The sequence below is a fragment of the Vicugna pacos genome, chromosome 5 (genome assembly GCF_048564905.1).
Source record: "Vicugna pacos chromosome 5, VicPac4, whole genome shotgun sequence".
In the NCBI taxonomy this organism is placed as follows: Eukaryota; Metazoa; Chordata; class Mammalia; order Artiodactyla; family Camelidae; genus Vicugna; species Vicugna pacos.
This window is the reverse complement of record NC_132991.1, coordinates 43785802-43804904: the sequence shown is the minus strand read 5'-3', so window position 1 is coordinate 43804904 and position 19103 is coordinate 43785802. Positions and strand designations below refer to the sequence as shown.

The following is a 19103-nucleotide window of genomic DNA, read 5'->3' as shown; positions in this document are numbered from 1 at the left end:
CACACACACACACACACACACACACACAGAGATTAGGAAAAGATACATGTGAAATGTTCTAGATACAACCAGATGTTACATAACATTATTGATAATTTTTATTAATGTCAAGTCACAGTACCTATGACCAAACATACATGACTGAAAAATAAAAAATAAGCACTACTGATTACTCATTCAGTGCCCAGCACTATACTGAGTCCCAGGAACACAAAAATAAACCATCGCTGACCTCAGGGCACTCGCTCACATTCTAACTGTGGAATCAGAAACAATAGATAATGGTAACACTGTGTGGGAGTACAGTGATACAGACTTGTATCAAAGGAGAGACCCATCCTGGCCTGAGAGGACCAGTTTTCCCAAGGAGAGGGGACAGCATGAACCAGGGCAGAAAGAATGTGTGTGGAGCAAAAAACACTTTGATACTGCTTACGGGTCAAACTTGAGGCTGAAATGGTGACCAATGTGACCAGATGGGCAGGCAGGGTCAAGCTAATAATGGAGTCTTGTGGCCCAGCAGCCTTGGAGTCAGAACTTTATCCTAAGAATGAAGGGGCTAGTCATGAAAGATTTAAGTAGGGAAACAAGTATGGTCAATTCTGCATTTCTGAAGGAACCCATGGATACCAGGCTGGAAAATGTCTTTGAGGGGAAACCAAAAATAAAAAGAGCAAGGAGAGAGGTTAGAAGTCTCTTTAAAAATCCAGATGAGAGAGACGGTTGACAGAGCACTGTTAAAATAAGGATGGAGAGGAAGAGATATATTAGAGAAATATTTAAGAGGTAAAATCTCCCTGGCATAAGTGACTGGAACATTTTCCAAATTTCAGTAATTCTTATACTGTCTTCATCCATTTTGCCACCTGAGAGTATCACCTATACTATTTACTTAATACTTTTCTTTGAATCTACTTTTTTAACTTAGAAATTTTGCCAGATCATATTATCATCCATGAAACTGATGGAAGTATTTTTAAATAAAATAACATATAATCATAGCAAATATTATGTCATTACTCTTCTGAATATTACATATATAAACTCACTAATTCAATATCCCAATGAAGTATGCACAATTTTTGTCCCATTTATAGTTGAAACTGAGGGACAGAGAGGTTAAACAACTCACCCATCTTCACACCACTAGTTAAGGTAGATCTGGGAGTCAGTTTGGTTTCACAGTCAATACTCTTAACCAAGACTTGTATTATTTTTTTCTAATACACATTAAAATATACCACTTTTAAAGCAATTGCTTAAACAGTTTACCCTGTGTTTCCTAAAATTATCTCTTTGGGAAGCACTACTGAGCTTGCCAACTCCTTTGGCTCTACAGATGAACTTCACAGTTGCAACCTGCACTTGTGTTAACATTATCGCCTTCTTGTAAGAGTCTGAGTGTCTGGAAGTCTTGTGAGATGTCTTCTTTGATGGGAGTGTGGCCATGAGCTACTCTAAATAATGTAGAAACACTAGGGTTAGAAAGAAGAAAATAAGGAAATCTAGGAAAGTGTGAGAGAAGACGATGTTAAGAAAATGCAGACCAAAAAAAGTTGGGCAAACTGTTGACTCTAAGCAAAAGTGCTATCCTCAAAAGGGATACAAAGTCCTTCCATGAGGGGGATGGTGGGGCTAGTCAGGCCATCTACCTATTTCCTTTACAGTTGCCATCGGCTCACAACCACCCGACTCTTCCAATGTGCACCCAGCCTGTTCACCAACTTACAAAATGATGTCATCAGGGACGGTCATAATAGGGAATTAAGAACTTTATGTGATGTCACAGGGACTCATTCAATTAACAAACACTCAGGATCATGAGATAGCTTTCCTGATCCCTAGATCTAAGGTGTCTTCCCTCTCCTAGGGGCTGTTTATTTACATTATAGCACCCAGCCCAACCTGTCATTGTCTTGCTTGTTTGTGATTGTTTATCATTATTATTTAATACTTGGCTATCTTTTGAACTTCATAAGGGGAAGAACACTGCCAATTTACTAACTATTGTATCCACAGCTTCTAAACAAGTGCCTGGCACTCGGTAAACCATGCTGAATAAATAGAACTTGTTAATGCTTTCACAGGTATTTCAATTCATTCTGAAATGTATGTATATGTATGACTGAAACATTATGCTGTACACCAGCAATTAACACAACACTGTAAACTTAGACTTGAATTAAAAAAGGGAGAATTTTTTAAAAAATCTAGTACCTGTCCTTACCATTTTATGTAATGTATACCCATGGATTCCCACCTGAGTATTGGAATCATCTGGTATATGAGGTTGAAAAATTCCTGATTCCCATGACTTATCCCAGACCTACAAGCTGTCAATAGCCCAAAGGTCCTAGAGCAGGAGGGCTGAATTAGAAGCTACAGTTACTTAAATAAAACAAATTATTTCAGCATGTTATTACCTGTGTTTTCTTTTACGAAGGAAGATGACCATAGCTTAGACTGTAGATTTGTTTCTATAGCTTTATTTTCAATCCTCTTTGAAGATACTCTGTTTTCAGCATTCTTTAAAGAGACTTTATTTTCAACATTTCTTGAAGAGATGCCCTTCCTAAATGTTAGAGTGAAAAAATACTTTTCTAAGTCACAACTATGTTTAAGGTTTTATATGGATTCATACACACACATACATTTAATATAAACACAATATAATACACCAACAATAAATAACTAAAATGCAATTATCTTTGTGGAGAAGTATTAAAAATAATTTTTACTAATGATTAAAATTCTATTTCTACTAAGCATTTGTCACTACGTAATGATTTTAGAATCTTTTCAGAGTTAACATAGAGCATTTAAGCGAGCTGTTATATGAATATCTCTGGCACATCACTGTGATATAACAGAATAAAATTATTTAAGGAATACGTGCCTTCTGGGTTTTTTTTCTTTAAGTCTGTAAGTCAGTTCTTACCATTACGAAATGCTAGATTTATTGGGAGAGTCCAACCCTAATATTAATCCCTGGACATATTATAAAGCAGCCTGCTTTTTCATTGAATGGCTAAAATTTAAATGGGTTAATTTTCACTTTTAGCCTTTAAGCCTGAATTCTCACATCAATAGATAATGCATTGACACAGAGGATTCTTGTGTGGTCCACTCTTTTTACAAAGACAGGCATCCACCCTGGTGGAAAAAGAACCTCAAGTTCATCTTAATATTCTTTTACTATGTCTCCTTTACTGATTTTAAAAAATTCAATTTCTAGTTTGCATGGAAAGATATAAAAAGATGTAAAGTATATTTTCCCCCAAAGTTATGGTGACTATGTTTTATGTCCATTGAAATGTGAATCTAGAACATTAGTAGTTAAGTTAGTGGTTTTGCACAGTGAGTTAGCAAATACGCTGAACAGCTTGTTACATTTTTTTATACTATGAGAGGGAATGGAATCTTCACTTCCCTAGTATGTGCTGCTAAAGCAAAATCCCTCTCTGGTAATGAAAAATGCACAGCAAAGATGATTTGCATTTGTTCTGCCTCTACCCTCCTCGATTTTCTAATTGTGAAAGAAAGAATCCGAGAAGAAACCCCACATATGAAAAGTTGAGAAGTCATTTAAGTACTCAATTTCTAGCATGGTTGGAGTCCTATTATGCCAAAGGTCACCACAGTGATTACTAGAATTCATATGCTCTAATACCTAATCTATATAGGAGACTTTACTGCCTTTCCCACCATCCCCCCACCCCGACCACAAATTACAGTATTTCATTGACTCTAAGTTACCATCTATTTGTTTCTCTCTTTTTAAAAAATTGAACTATAGTTAATTTACAATACTGTGTTAGTTTCAAGTGTATAGCAATAGCAAAGTGATTCAGTTCTACATACATATATACATACACACACACATATATACTTTTCATATTCTTTTCCATTATAGGTTATTATAAGATATTGAATATTGTTTCCTGTGCTATACAGTAAATCCTTGTTTTTTTTATCTATTTTATACATGGTAGTCTGTATCTGTTAATCCCAAACTCCTGATTTCTCCCTCCCCCAACCCTTTCACCTTTGGTAACCATAAGTTTGTTTTCTATGTCTATGAGTCTATTTCTGTTTTATAGATAAGTTCATTTGTATTATTTTTTTAGACTCCACATATAAATCATATCATATATTTGTCTTTCTCTGCCTAACTTAGTTCACTTAGTATAATAATCTCTAAGTCCATCCAAAGATACCACATTACAAGACATACTGACTTATTACAAGACATACTTACAAGATATTTAAGAAAGAAAAAGCATTGCTCTAAGATCCCATCAATTGTAAGAGATGTTAAAATACAAACAAAATGTGTGTGCTTCGGAATCTATGAAATACGGTAATTATATATTCACTAAGTTATATCTCTAAGGAGGGAAATTTAGCTAGTCTAGTTCTTGGTATGTGAATAATTTAAAATACCTTTAATAATCTTAATGACACAACATACTCAATGGCCTGAAGACAGATAGGATATTACTATTTGGAAGCAGTGAATATGCCATAAAAATACATACGAGAAGTGACCAAATCATCATTTTAACAGTAAGATATGAACGCCTTTTCTGCTCACTTTCTGACACAGTCTTTTCTTGTATATAGTTTCAAAGTAGCAGAGGCCCAAACTCCAATCTCCTCTTCAACTATAATCTGATGACTTCACTTGAGAATGTGACATTATTTATGGTAACAGTACCTCTAACCATTTAAGAAAAACAGATAACCAGTAGACTCTAAAAGATCTGTTTTCTTTAAATACAGTTTTAACGATGAGGAAAGATTCAAATTTTTACTTTGAAGATGAAAGGCATTTAATTTAGTATCTACTAAGGTTAGAGAGTCAGTCAAGTTAGATATCCCACTGGAACATATTTATGCTAGAGAGCAGATAACCTAGACTTTGGAATTATTTCTTAGTTGGGGAGGGGATAGCTCAAGTGGTAGAGCACATGCTTAGCATGCCCGAGATCATGGCTTCAATCCCCAGTACCTCCTCTAAAAATAAATAAATCTAATTACCCCCCATCGCCACCAAAATAGAATAATTAGATAATACAACAACAAATAAATAAAATATATATTAAAAATTATTTCTTAGTATGTTGAACACATTGGACATATTTATGAAATGTCCCCAAACTTCTATTGGAGTTAATAATTATTAAAAGAAGTTTATATTTTAAACTTTGTTTTCAAATGATTTATATTTATCAAACATAAGCCTAAAACAAAATTAATTAAAACTTACTTTTTTGAGGCTGTCTTAGATACAGTTAGAGAGACCTGTGTTGGTGACATAGAAAGTTTGCTTGCCAATCTTGGTCTGCGTCTAAAGAGGCATTTACTTAAAGTATAAAAATGGGAATAAAAAATAACATGTCATACATTTTAGAAGACATAAAACATATGATTATGGGATAACCTTTAGATGTAGGTTTTCAACCTCAAAGGGTTGAGTGCTGTGGGTTTGCTTTAGCCATTTTCCCCTCCCATCTTTAAGTGTACTTGAAAGCTTGACCAAAAAACCAACAGATCAAAGGTCTAAGACCTAGAAAACTTTGTCCAGCATTAAAGACATATGTTACTTTTATTGTTGAAAATAGTTTGCTAATTAAGTGCAATCTGTTGGGTAGATAACCTCTTTGATGGGATCCAGGAGGAAAAAAGGAAATGAGAGATTTGGGCTTTGTGTGCAGGGAAGTTTGAACTCCTGGTTTATAAAGTCCACACAGTCCTTGTGACGCAGATTAGAATGAAGAATCAATCAGAAGATTAAGGCAAAGAACTTGTGGGGAAAGAAAACTTCTCGTTTTCCCCACCCCAACCTGGCCAGGACCTGGTAGGAAATTTCACTTGCCAGTCAGACTGTGGAGCCAGAAGGCAGGTGGAGAGTGGAATGTAAGTTACATAGAGAAAATACATCAGCTTTGCAGGTTAATCACACTGTTCCCCAAGTAAAGTTCCCCCCGTGATTTTCTGTTTTCCTATTTGATCTTTTTTTTTTTTTTTTCCAGGATTGGCTCTGTTTACCTTCAAGTCTGGGTGAGGTACCTGAGGTGACAAAGTCACACACCTATGAAGTTTTTTGGCTCCCTACCCACCCCCCCAGCTCCCCCACTCCAAACAACCAAACCCAACCAAACTCAAACTCTTCTCTGCCAGTAACGTGGCAGGAACATGATCATGCTGCCCTTGCAAAAAGTAGTCTGATAAGCAGATACAATATTAATGAGGTCAAGAGAACAAGGAGCCAGTCTGCTTTCCTATTCTGGCCCAGACTGCATCTGGTTTATCCTCAGGATGTGGATTCCCCCTTGCTCCAATTCCAGCAGTGCTCATCACAGTCTAGAACACTGGGGTTCACAGACACAACAGTAATTTATTTTCATTAACGACTACTAACTCCCATTATTATTATTGAAAGTTATATCATATTTCCCTCAAAGACTACTAAAATTTTCTTAGACTTTTAATTTAAATGTTTTCAACCATGTAATAGGATATATAATACATAATTACATCTAGATTAATATACTTAATGGGGCATTAAATTTTTTCTGGTTGTCTATATCATTTAATCTGAAATAAACACAGATTCCCCATCACTGATCTGTAATACATCACTTTCTCTTTAACATAAAAATATATATTTAATATACAATTTACAACAAAAGCCAAGGTGGGCCATAACTTTAATTTTTACCCTTGACAATATGAAAATTAAAATATATGCTGCATAAGGTAGAATGTTCCCTAGCCAATAATATTCAGAATAAGTCAAAACAGTATCAATTTGAATAGAATCCCACCAGAATGGCACCTACCAATCTGTCAATAGTTGATCCCCATGAATGTATTTTTACGATCAACTTTTCAAAGTGTAATTTTTCATGGAATAAGTAATTGAAGTTTTTTTTCAGGGGGTTGGAGATGATCATATCAGGAAAGGCTTTCATAAATTATCAGAATCAGTGCCTTGAACAAAGCAGGTAGTTAGTATTTAGCTATCAAATTAAAACTGGACTATAATTCTTTTTAACACCAATCTCTTCAACTAGTTGGTGTGATTATTTTCCTTACTTGATAGTAATGGTTCTTCTCATAGTAAATTAAGAATCTGTTTGATTTTAAGGTAAATATTCATTTAAAATTATATTCTCAAAGAAATGAGCAAGTATCAAAGGGAAATAGGAATGAGCAATGAAAATTATACAAGTAAAATACAGAATACTTGATGTTTAAGGATTTTAAAAGTAGATTTGAATATTATCCACACCTCTACACTTTTATAAAAATTCCTTTTTCATTTTAGATGTCCTTTTATCTAAGTAACAATTGCTTTGACTGAAACAAAAGCTCAGTGTTAATCCATGCATTTCTGGCCTTTCAAATTTAATTGGGTGACAAATGATTGCATTATCTAGTTCTAATTGCTTGAAAGGCATGTGATAGATCAGATGCACAGCCAGAGACATCTTACTCTGACATTGCCTCATTTGGTTCAATCATCACTTTTTCTGAAAGAGAAGAAAAAAAAAATCAACTCAGTAGTTTACCAATAATGATATTCTTAATAGAAATTCCTGACTGGCAAATATTTAGGCACTGTTTGAATGACAGGCAATTTAATAAAGGATTTAATTGCTAAGTCTTTCAACCACACTCAACCATCCCAGTAGACTGTCTTCTTAATATTCAGGACAAAAGGGTGGTCAAATATATTCTTTTTCAGTAATAAATCATTTACCCTTTGGATCAAGCACTGGCAATCTGCCATTCTGTTGATATTTTGGTGCCTAAAATAGAAGTAGAAATAAAAACTAGTATTATCAATATTATTTTAGTTTGCAGTATTTGAAATAATTCATTCATAGCCTTTATATAAACATTTCTATTATCTAGGCTAAAATGTAATTTTATACTTAAGCCAATTATTCAAAAACTATATAAACTGATGGTAAATTAGAAGTGAAGCATCCTAAAAAATAGTTTATATGTTTACCTTCACAGCATCTGTCTTGTCTAGATAATTCCTGCAAAAACCAAACTATTTACTTCACAAGTCTTTAAACACTAGTATAAGTTTATTATTATAAATACTAGTAAAAAAAAATGCAGAATTCAGTCTGTCGGCATGGTAGTAAACACATATTTTCCTTTTGTATTTAGCAGCATTATTTTCATCCTAAGTGAAAAAAAAAAACCATCATTTGTCTGGATAATGAAATTAGTATAAAAAAAATTCTAGAGGAATCAACCCTTCCTCTTCTTCCCATTCACCTTGGAGTTTATGTAAAAAGAGTATAGGAATAATTTTATATGTTAGGAAAGTGATATATTAAATTAGCCTCTAATTCTCCATTTCCTTTTTGGTTTTATGTAACTTGGACCCTAGATCTAGATCCAAATAAACCAATGGCAGGTTGAGGGCTCCCCTTTCCTACAGAGCTGACACCAGAAACCATAAATTGAGCGTGGTGTATATTTCTAACACCGTTTTTCTCCTCCCACTTTAACAAAGCAAAACAACATGTAACCCAAACCACCTGCCACACCCCAGTTCATCCATGTTATGAAAAACACCTTTGAAGAGTAGTTTATTAGCCAGAACAAGATATTTTTCCATGATATTTCAAGAAACAGTATTTTCAATAAAATATTATTTCAACGCATTTAAAAATTAACCTTTGATTTTATCCAAAGATACATTTTAAAATACAATTCTTACCTTATACGTTCCGTCATGGGTTTATTAATATTTTCAAGTTACAATGTTTTCTCTGTGAATGTTTACCTTTTTAAAGTTAGCCTATATAGACTGAATTGCCTACAATTTAGCTCTTTATATATCTGAATCAATTCCATTCTAATCATAAAGATCAAAAATAAACCCTCAAGGTGTTGGGCTTTTTTTAATGTGTGAGAGATGCCACACTTAAAGTTTTCGTAAGTAATAGTTCACTTGCCCTCTCCTCCCCTAACACTTGTCCCCACATCCCAAGCCAGGCTTTAAAAATTAGTAGTAGTACACACCTAGGGATTTCTGGAATACAAAATTCAGGGCCAAAACTATAGACAATAAAGGAGAAGCTTCACTATTTTGCATTAAGTTTTTCTCTTTTTAAATCTCCCTCACACTGATTTTGTAACCATACCCTCTGCTGTAGCTCCTCTCTGAAGTACCCAGAGCATAGTATCTTATGTATATTTCCTGAGTTTTTCAGATGCTAAAAACCACCACCCAAGGGAAGAAACTAACTACTTGATGATGGAAAGCACTTGGTCCCCAGACCTTCTGGCACCTAGGGGTTGATAGTGCTGACGTCCCTGTTACCTCAACATCAACCAATCAGAGAACTGTGCATGAGCTGATCACGTACCCTGTGACCCTCTCCCTTACCTGGCCTTTAAACATGCTTTGCTGAAAACCTTCGGGGAGCCACCCCATCCTCCTTGCTTGGCACTGCAATAAACCTTTCTTTGCTCCAAACTCATGCTCCAGTTTGTTTGTCCTCAAGGTGTGTCGGGCACATGAACTTGCCTTCGGTAACAATTTGCACTCTGGAGTAAAGCAGTATACATACTTTTGCCTCAAGCTTTGTTTTCTGATCAAGCCAGATATTATATATGTTATTAATTTGATTATCCCTATGAGAAGTTCAGAGAGAGAGCTAAAGTCCATCAGAAAAGCAAGGCCTCTTTCTGGGAAAAACTGTTGTAGAAGACCAAACTCAAGGATAAATGAAAAATTTTACTCCTGATTCTCTAGGGCAGTAGAGCTCAGGAGCTGAAACAATCCAATAAATGAACCAAAGAAGGCCTTAACAAAAGATATCTGAGGTGGCCTCTCATGAGAGGTACTTTCATGCTACAAATTTCCACAATCCTGTGGGTACCCATATGTCTGGTTAGACATCCTCTTTATATTTAGAGCTTTCCTCTCTTTCCAGCTCTCGGATCTTTATGGATTGCTACATTCTACCCTTTACCTGGATGAAACGTCAATGCATATAATTCTCCTCTCACTTTCACCTGATAAAGAAAAACCTAGGATGTGCAGATCCCAATCCTTGGTGGAAACCCAGTCTCTGCTAGCTCTGGCCTAGGAAAATGTTCATTTAATCTCCTCTCATAAAATTGAATTCATGGTGGGGCAGGGCCTGCAGTATAGCGTAATACTCAAGAGTTGGAGCTCTTCAGAAATAAACCCACACACCTACGGTCAATTAATTTACCACAAAGGAGGAAAGAATATACAATGGAGAAAAGACAGTCTTTTCAGTAAGTGCTGTTAGGAAAGCTGGATAGCTATATGTAAATTAATGAAACTGGAACACTCCCTCTCACCATGTACAAAAATAAACTTAAAATGATTCAAAGACTTACATGTAAGACACAACACCATAAAACTCCTAAAAGACAAAACATTCTCGAACATAAATCATAGCAATATTTTCTTAGATCAATTTCCTAAAGGCAAAAGAAATAGAAGCAAAAATAAACAAAGGGGACCTAATCAAACTTAAAAGCTTTTGCACAGCAAAGGAAACCATCAACAAAATAAAAAGACAGCCTAGAGAATTGAGAGAAAATGTTTGCAAATGATGTGATGAAAAGAGGTTGATATCCAAAATACAAATAGTTTATATAACTCAATATCAAAAAAACAAACATCTCAATCAAAAATGGGCAGGAAACCTAAACAGACACTTCTCCAAAGACATATAGATGGCCAGGATGCATATAAAAAAATGTTCAACATTGCTAATTATTAGAGAGATGCAAATCAAAACCACAACGAAGTATCACCTCACACCAGTCAGAATGGCTGTCATCAAAAAGTCTACAAATAATAAATGTCGGAGAGGATGTGGAGAAAAAGGAACCCTCGTATTCTGTTGGTAGGAATGTAAATTGGTGCAGCCACTATGGAAAAAACTAAAAACAGAGCTACCATATGATCCAGCAACTCCACTCCTGGACAAATATCCAGAAAAGATGAAAATTCTAATTTGAAAAGACACATGCACGCCAGTGTTCATAGCAGTACTATTTACAATAGCCAAAACATGGAAACAACCCAAGTGCCCATCAACAGACAAATGGTTTAAAATGGGGTGTACACACACACACACACACACACACAGTGTACACAGTGGAATACAATATATACAATGTAATATTACTCAGCCATAAAAAAGAATGAAATATTGCCATTTACAGCAACACAGAGGGACTTGGATAATATCATACGAAGTGAAGTCAAAGACAAATACTGTATCACTTACATGTGGAATCTAAAAAATAATAGAATTGAATCTATATATCTTAGAAACAGACCCACAGACAGAGAAAATAAATCAATGGTTACCAACCAGGGTGCGGGAGGGATAAATTAGGAGTATGGGATTAACAGATATACACTACTATACATAAAAAAGATAAGCAACAAGGATTTACTGTACAACACAGGAAATTATACTCAATATCCTGTAATAAACTACAATGGAAAATAATCTGAAAAAATATATATACAACTGAATCACTTTGCTGTACACCTAAAACTAACACAATATTGTAAATCAACTATACTTTAATAATAAAAAAAAAAGAGTTGAGGCTCTTGAGTGAAAGACATTGGGTTCACATCTCAGTTCTGCCACTTCCCTCGCAAACCTAGGTAAGTTATTCAAGTTCTGTGGGCCTCTGTTCCTTCATTTGTAAAACAGGGATCACAATGGTGCCAACTTCATTGGCTCATTTTAAGGATTAAATAGGATGATCTGAGTGAAGTGTTTAGCACAGTGTCTAGCATATAGGAGGGGCTCAGTAGAAACAACTAGATGGTTTATCTAAAACAGAACTGGAAAGATGTCCTATGGGGCTAAGATTGCTTAGGGAAACAAAAAGGGGGCTGTACTGTTACTGAGACAAGCAGACTGGCTCTAAGGACTTTTAATTAATTAATTAATCACATAAACCAAAGTAATGATACTTGCTTAGAACGACCACTGACTCCAGGGAAAAAGAGTAATCGAGAACACAGGTAAAGTTAAAGCAGAGACTGATAATTGATCTGAATAAGGTACAGCCATTGCACAGATAATATGTATTTTTTCAAATGACTATTAATATGCAAAAAATATTTCTGAAAATAAATGCTTTCAGAAAAGAAACATAGTATTGGTTAACTCTTGGGGAGGAAAAAGGGATGGCTGCAGGACTAAGGTGGGAGGGAGCTTTTTACTTTATGTCTGTTGTTCCTCTTGAAATTGGAATAAAATAAATGTATAATCTATTTAAAAAAAACACAACTTAAAATTTGCAATACTATTTGTGCCCACCTCTTTGTTTATTCACCTCTTACACACACGTGAGCTTTCATGTTGGCTTTGTGCTACTTCAATTCTCTTCTCCACCCATTGGTACCTATTCAAATTGGGGTCACGGTATCCAGAAAGAACAGTATGTAAGTGCACACCCTGTAGATTCATAACCACTGATTACAGTTAATGTTAACATCACAACATTCATTTCATCAGCACTCTGAGTCTCTACCAAGTGTGCCCTCTGGCTTTTGGTACATGGGCAGACTCTCCTGATGTCTTTCAAAAATCCTGGTGGTAACAGGAACAACACAGGCTAACTCCCAAGTTTCATGTAATATTCAATGTGTATTTAAAACAAACCTTTGATGCGCACCTACTATGTATCAGATATGTCTTTAATAAGCTCTGGGGACACACGTACTAACTTCCTATGTATGTGGAACAGACCAAGCCTCAAAGTACTATACTAAATGCTTCCTTCTAGGGGCTCCAATGTAATTTCCATACTGCCCAAACAGGATCAGTCAAATCCCTTCTTCTTGGAGCTCATGGACTGGAGATATCCAAGGAGAGTCAGAAGGCAGAGGAGGCAGAATTGGAAAGATAGATTGAGAGACAGTCCAGTCAAAAGAGCTGTCCCTGAACAACCTTCCAGTTCCAGAATCCAGTTCTGAGGCCACTTCTCTGGGTTTGCCATCCTCCCCCAAGTATTTTAATTTCTGCAAATATCCCTAGAATAAAATATTGTCTGCCTATAGCCCATTCCCCCTTATGTGGTTGACAGATTCAGACTTCCCCGAACACAAGAGCAGTACTACCCTAAGACAGACCAATCATGGTAATTCAGAAGCTAACACAGGGACTGGACCAAGGGCTGAGCCTGTGATCTGAGCTAAGCTCATCACAATCTTCCTCAGAGATTTTTCCAAGTGGAACTGTCACAAAGGGAAGAGAATATGAGTGCAGAGCTCCCAGCAGCCATGGTTCTAGGTTTCAGGGGAAAAGCAGCCTGAGAGTGAAGCAGAATATACAAAAGAATCAGGGATGAGAGATGAAGAAGAGAGAGAGGGACAGGGACGGGGGGGTGGAGTGGGAGGGAGAGACAGACATCCCTGATGATATCTGAGCCCCTGTTTCCAGCTCAACCTCTGCCTTTACCACGGGCCAACTGATTTCCCTTTTTGCCAAAACAAGCTGGAGTTGTTTTGTCATTTGAAACCAAGAGACCTTGACTAATGTGGCTCCTACTCTTTGAAACCACAAGAGGCTAACACACCTGCTATCATGTAATAAGAGCCAGAATACTAGAGTTAACAGAGGCCATGGCAGCACAGGGTAAGAAGTGACCAACTCTACCTGCAGTGGGAAGCCAGACTGAGTCAGGCTTCACTCTGAAGGTGGCATTTACTTAACCAAGTCAGGGTCAAGTGGTCAGTCAACAGGAAGGAAGGTAGTCCCGCAGTGTGTTAGAGAATGGCAACAAATGAAGCCTATCCTGGTGGTACAGTCATTCCATCACTCTGTGCTTATCTGTCTACATTTTGCTTATGTGCATTTCCTTAACAGATATTTTCCTTCACCTGTGAGGGAATGGAAGGTGGAGAGACCAGTTAAGAGGCTGGTCCAAACAACAGTCCAAAGCAGGACTTGGCAAACTACCATCCATGGGCCAAATATGACTCACTGCCTATCTTTATAAATAAAATTTTATGTGAATTCAGACATGTTCGTTTCTTTGTACATTGTCAGTGGGTGCTTTCAAGCTACAATGGCAGAGTTGAAAAGTTCAAACAAAGACTGTAATGCCTACAAAGCCTAAAATACTTATTATCTGGCCTGTTACAGAAAAAGTCTGTCAAACCCTACTCCAAGGAAAAAATAATGTCCAAAGCCAGGAAGGTACACTCAGAACAAAAAGAGAGGTGAAACTGAGAGTCCATGGGCATAGAAGTGAGGGAGAACAAAAGATTTTGATGGTTCTAGATTGGATGGCCAGGATGAGTACCAAGAAAGGAGTACATTCTGGGGGATAGTAAGTTTGGTTTTAGAAACTCTGAGTTGGAGATACCTGTAGTCATCTGAAATCAAGTGTTCTAGTCTACTGAAAAGAGAGTTAGAACTCAAGAGAGAAGATGATGTATGAGATAGCTGTGAAAGAGTGGAGATGGATGGCATGGCCCATGCAGAATAAGAAAAGGCCAAGGATGGAATCCTGGGAAATACTAACATTTAAGAATTAAGAAGCAGGATAAAAAAAAAAAGAAGGTACAGGAAAAGAATCCATCAGGAAAAAGCACATATAGCTTATGGTAGAATGACTGTACCACCAGGATGTAAGTTTCTGGAGAGCAGAGACTGGCTCTTACTCATGACTGTGGGTGCTGCACCACTTTAAAGGTATGCAGATACTGATTGAATAAAACCATTGGAATGATATAAAGTAATTTAACTGGCTTAGAATGCTATTATAGTGAAAAAGAAAGGCCCATAGAATAGGGAGGGATGATTCTAAGAGGGAGGAAAAGCAGATATAAATTTATTTTTATTAAGGAAAAAAGTACTGAAAGAATTATATAGAAAGATGGGATAGTATTAATCAGAACATGAATGTATCTACTTAGGTTAAGTATATAAAATGTTCATGACAAAATGATTGAAAAGGCATAATTATATGATTACATATGTTTGAAAATATTCTGTGTATTATATAATAAACATGTACTTTGGGGTTCAGGGCACAGCAGGGTGGGGGACATCATGGGCTCATTTCTAAAAGAAAGGTCTTGGGTTTTGGCTTCTTGGCTGTATGAGCCTGGACTCTTGGTTGCAAGTTACAGAAACCATGCTCAAGGTAGCGTAAGCACAAAAAAGGAAGCGCTGGCTCATAGAACCCAAGAGTTGAATACTTATCCCGGTGGAAATCAGGACACAGTGGCTACAGGTGTGGTCAGAGAGTGGGGTGGGGCTTGCACAGGGGCTTTCCCTTGTTCACCTCAGCATTTCCCTGCAGGTGGGCCTCATTCTTTTTCACTGCAGATTTTCTACACATGGTGTAAAACATGAGGCTCCCAGCAATTCTTAAGTTTTAGGTGATACAGCTCTAGCCTTCAAGGGAAACTTGACTTTCTCTCTCAACAACCAAAACCCCAGTCAATAGCCCAATTAGTTCAGCTAGTTTTTTGGCCTCAAAGAACAAATAAATTCAAGCCACTTAAAAAAAAATCTCTAGTACCTAGTGCACTCCATGTCATACAAATTGGTGCTCAATAAATATTTGTTAAACAAATGGAACAGGAAAGAAGAAAACAAGAAAGCAAAGGAAAAGAACATACTAAACTAGAGCTTTGCTGTCCAGTATGGTAGCCACTTGCGGTATGTGGCAACTGAGCATTTGAAATGTGGTTAGTTCACTTTGAGATATACACACCAGATTATAAAGACTTAGTACCAAAAAAGAATGTAAACCATCTATACCCCACTCCTCTCGGTTTAAGTACTCACTAACTAGCAGCCAATATTGCCAAATAGGTTTTATTTGGATTCTATAAATCTTCAAAAAAAAAACTTTTATAAAATGAGTTACCCATATTTAAAATTCAAATTTCACAACATTCTCATTTTAGGTTTCTCTTGTAATACTGAAAAATATATTTTTTCTTCATCCCATATGTGCAATTATTTTATCCTGTTGTGCTGTTTTTATAAGCTACCTTTTATTCTAATAGGCAAAGAATGATTTTATAAATAGTTACATGCTCAGGCCCTGAAATTGCTGTGAGAAGGAGCGACAGAGCTGATTAAGCACCATTGTCCATCTCAGAGAAGCTTAGTGGGGAAACAGGACAGCGGGCAATATTTCACTGCATAGTCTGAAACGTGTATAAAAATGGTTTCAGAGACTATCACTTACATTCATATTTAAAAATGACTACCTATAAGTTTTATATATTTCCTTTACAGCATAATGCAGTGCTAGCAGCCCAGCTCTGGAGTCAGATTGCCTATGTTCAAATCCCAGCAAACTGTGTGATCTTCAGCACTAATCTCTCCATGATTCACTCTCCTCAACTGTAAAATGAGGCTAAAAACACTATCTCAGAGAGTTATTGTGAGGGTTAATATAAACAGCTGATAATAAATAATAGTATCTATCTCCTAATACAATTATAATTACAACAACTCCTCCTCTTCCTCACAGCCTAGCAAGGACAGTGCTGAAATTGAATTCTAAGGAAGCCAGTTCTACGTGCACAATTGAGTCTGGATGGGGCAATGAAGGGTGAGAAAACATTGGAGACTGAGCTCAAATGGTGGTAGTGAGGGGTGGGGGTAGGAAGCACTGGAATTCTATAGAGTGATGTAAGTGGAATCCCTACAAATGTGTTGGAACTCAGCTCTGGTAAACTCTTAACATTGAAAAAGCAGTGCTGTTGCTTTCCTGAGATTAAAAAACCCAAAGCTTCAACTGGAAAAAAAATTAACAAGGTGGATTTGGGGAATCATTATATCCAGTTTTTAGGAGACTGTAACAAATCAAAAGACATTTTCAGTGTCTTTTTCAGATTTATTTAAAAAAAAAAAAAAGCAACTTCCAGGGGTCTCTTGGTGTAAAGAACAGATTCATCCAGTTCACCTGTGCCCTCTGGGAAGCCAGACGATAAATCTGTAATTATGCCACGTGTTAATTTAGATGCTACAGAGGCACAGTGTAGCGTAGTTTCAGTCAAAAGACCACAGTATCTTGATTTTGGAAATCTCAAGTCAATTCGTTATCTCATAGAAGGCTGAAACCTGACCTCAGAAGTGATCCGTTGTCCAAGCCCCTCATTTTACAGAAGATGAAAAGAAGGCCCCGGGAAGTTTAAAGATTTGTTCAAATTTCTCAGAAATTTTTTATGGTCGAGCAAGTCGTCTAGCGAGTAATGACGTAGTAGCTACAGCCATTGGCTCGCTCCTATTGGCCATTAAGCCGTTTCCAAAAAAAAAAAAGAAAAGTTAAGAAAAAAACGGGAAGGGGGTACCTGAGGCTCAAGGGAAGCTGCCGGAAGCCCTGGGATGGAAATTGACTATTTTCATTGTTTTTTGGGGGGTGGGGTGGTGGGGGTGGAGGAATTGGCGCGTGCGAATCGGCAGATCAGAGAATGATGGTGTAGACACGCCTGTCAGAACTGCCCAGTTAGCACACCCACAGAGACACAAGTATCCCTTCCTCAGTGCCCGACTACAGCCAGAGGAGGACGCCAAGTACGAGGTGCACCGGATCCTACCTTCTCGCGCGCCGCCTCGGCTGCCGTGGGGCGCCAGAGCCCGAACCTGGAGTGGGCAGAGAAGTTTGCGGGTTCAGGCGCCGGGCCTGGGGGAGTCTGAGGAGAGGGCTGGGTCAAGCTGCTCGCGGGGAAGGGGAGAGGGCGACCGTGGTCCACGCGGCGCCTCTTACCCGCCTCTCACGCCGACCATAAGAAGAGTAGACAGAAAGAGCAGCTCCTGGTCGGCTCCGTGTTGGGAACGTGGAGCGGTAGACGCCGCGTTGCCAAGGAGGCCAGACCGCGCACAACAGGAGCCCGGGCGCTGAGGAGAAGAGAAGAGGAAGGGGCGGGGCGCGCCCAGGGCAGGCGCGAGGGGGCGGGGGCCGCGAGGGGGCGGGGGCCGCGAGGGGGCGGGGGCCGCGAGGGGGCGGGGGCCGCGAGGGGGCGGGGGCCGCGAGGGGGCGGGGGCCGCGAGGGGGCGGGGGCCGCGAGGGGGCGGGGGCCGCGAGGGGGCGGGGCCAGGGGCTGATTACATTCCGCGAGTCGCGGAAGCCAGTGACCCAGGTCCTGCAGAGGCCGACGGTTAAAGGGATCCTACCACGCAGAGAATTGAGTGCATACACCTTCGGACCCTCGTCTGCACGTGCACTGGTCACTTTGAGAAGGGCAAAATGAGGGGAGATGGAATTTCGATGTCCAGAGCTGCTTCTGTTCTTGGCGGGAAGAGAGGAAAAAGTCGGGTGGCCTCATTAGTGCTTTAAACCTATGGAGTAAACGATGTCTTGAATTGGGAGAGAGGGTTGTCCCTGGATTTGGATGAACAAATGTCCCCTGCAGCACTTGGTCCCCCAACCTTAGGTCACCCCAAGATTATGGGTTTCCGGGGGTGAGGGGGATCTTTGGACTCGTTTCTCCAGAGATCAGATTTGAATGATTAGAACCAGGAACCCTCTTCTCCCACTAGCAGGGCCCAAGTCCTGGGATGTGAAATTGACATTGGACCGTGGAAGGTTTTACTGCTTTAAAAACTGCTTTGGTCACAGAAGAGCGTAAGGAGCATTTCTATTAGAAAATTCTAAGGGTCCCTCAAGCTTGGCTTCTAGGAAAGAATTGGTTGTTTTTCTCCACTTGGGATGCGGTCAGGCACCAGGCAACGTGTTTTGAAGGAGGGAGGCGCATTTATTGGAACAAGATCTGGATTCAAATTTCACCTGATATGAGGTATAATTGCTATTTAACCACTTAGGCGCCCTCTAAGGGGATATATGCCTTTGTAGATGGTTGGGAACTTCGAATGACATGAAGTATATAAAATTCTGACATGTAGAGATGCTTAAATATGGTGAATTTTATAATTATTATTAAAATGGAACCAGGTGGACCATTTCAGGAACCAAGAGTATATAGAGATTCTGTTATCTTAAAATCCTCTTAATCATCTGTTCACATTCACTCTAAATCTCCTTGGAGTCCTGGATGGCAGGAAAGAGGCAAAGGAAAAAAGCCA

At 38.3% G+C, this 19103-nt stretch overlaps 1 protein-coding gene across 15 annotated transcripts in view; it reads right to left on the bottom strand.

Annotated features, from left to right (window-relative positions):
- The window catches only part of ERICH2 (glutamate rich 2), a 28780-nt gene extending 10843 nt beyond the window's left edge, over positions 1-17937 (bottom strand). For 2 of the 15 annotated variants that reach the window (XM_031678367.2, XM_072961127.1), the window contains exons 1-6: positions 17788-17933; positions 17618-17663; positions 7769-7817; positions 7502-7538; positions 5270-5365; positions 2424-2572 (exon numbers count right to left, since the gene is read on the bottom strand). In XM_031678367.2, the coding sequence (XP_031534227.2) occupies positions 2424-2572; positions 5270-5365; positions 7502-7538; positions 7769-7817; positions 17618-17663; positions 17788-17807 (397 nt within the window). In that variant the 5' untranslated portion in view covers positions 17808-17933. Of the gene's footprint in view, positions 1-436; positions 510-1383; positions 1438-1652; positions 1715-2423; positions 2573-5269; positions 5366-6845; positions 6964-7501; positions 7539-7768; positions 7818-12365; positions 12385-17617 lie in introns of those variants that run through there. The other 13 variants (XM_031678369.2, XM_031678368.2, XM_072961128.1 and 10 more) reach the window with 13 other exon arrangements.
- Positions 17938-19103: the final 1166 nt, after the last annotated feature.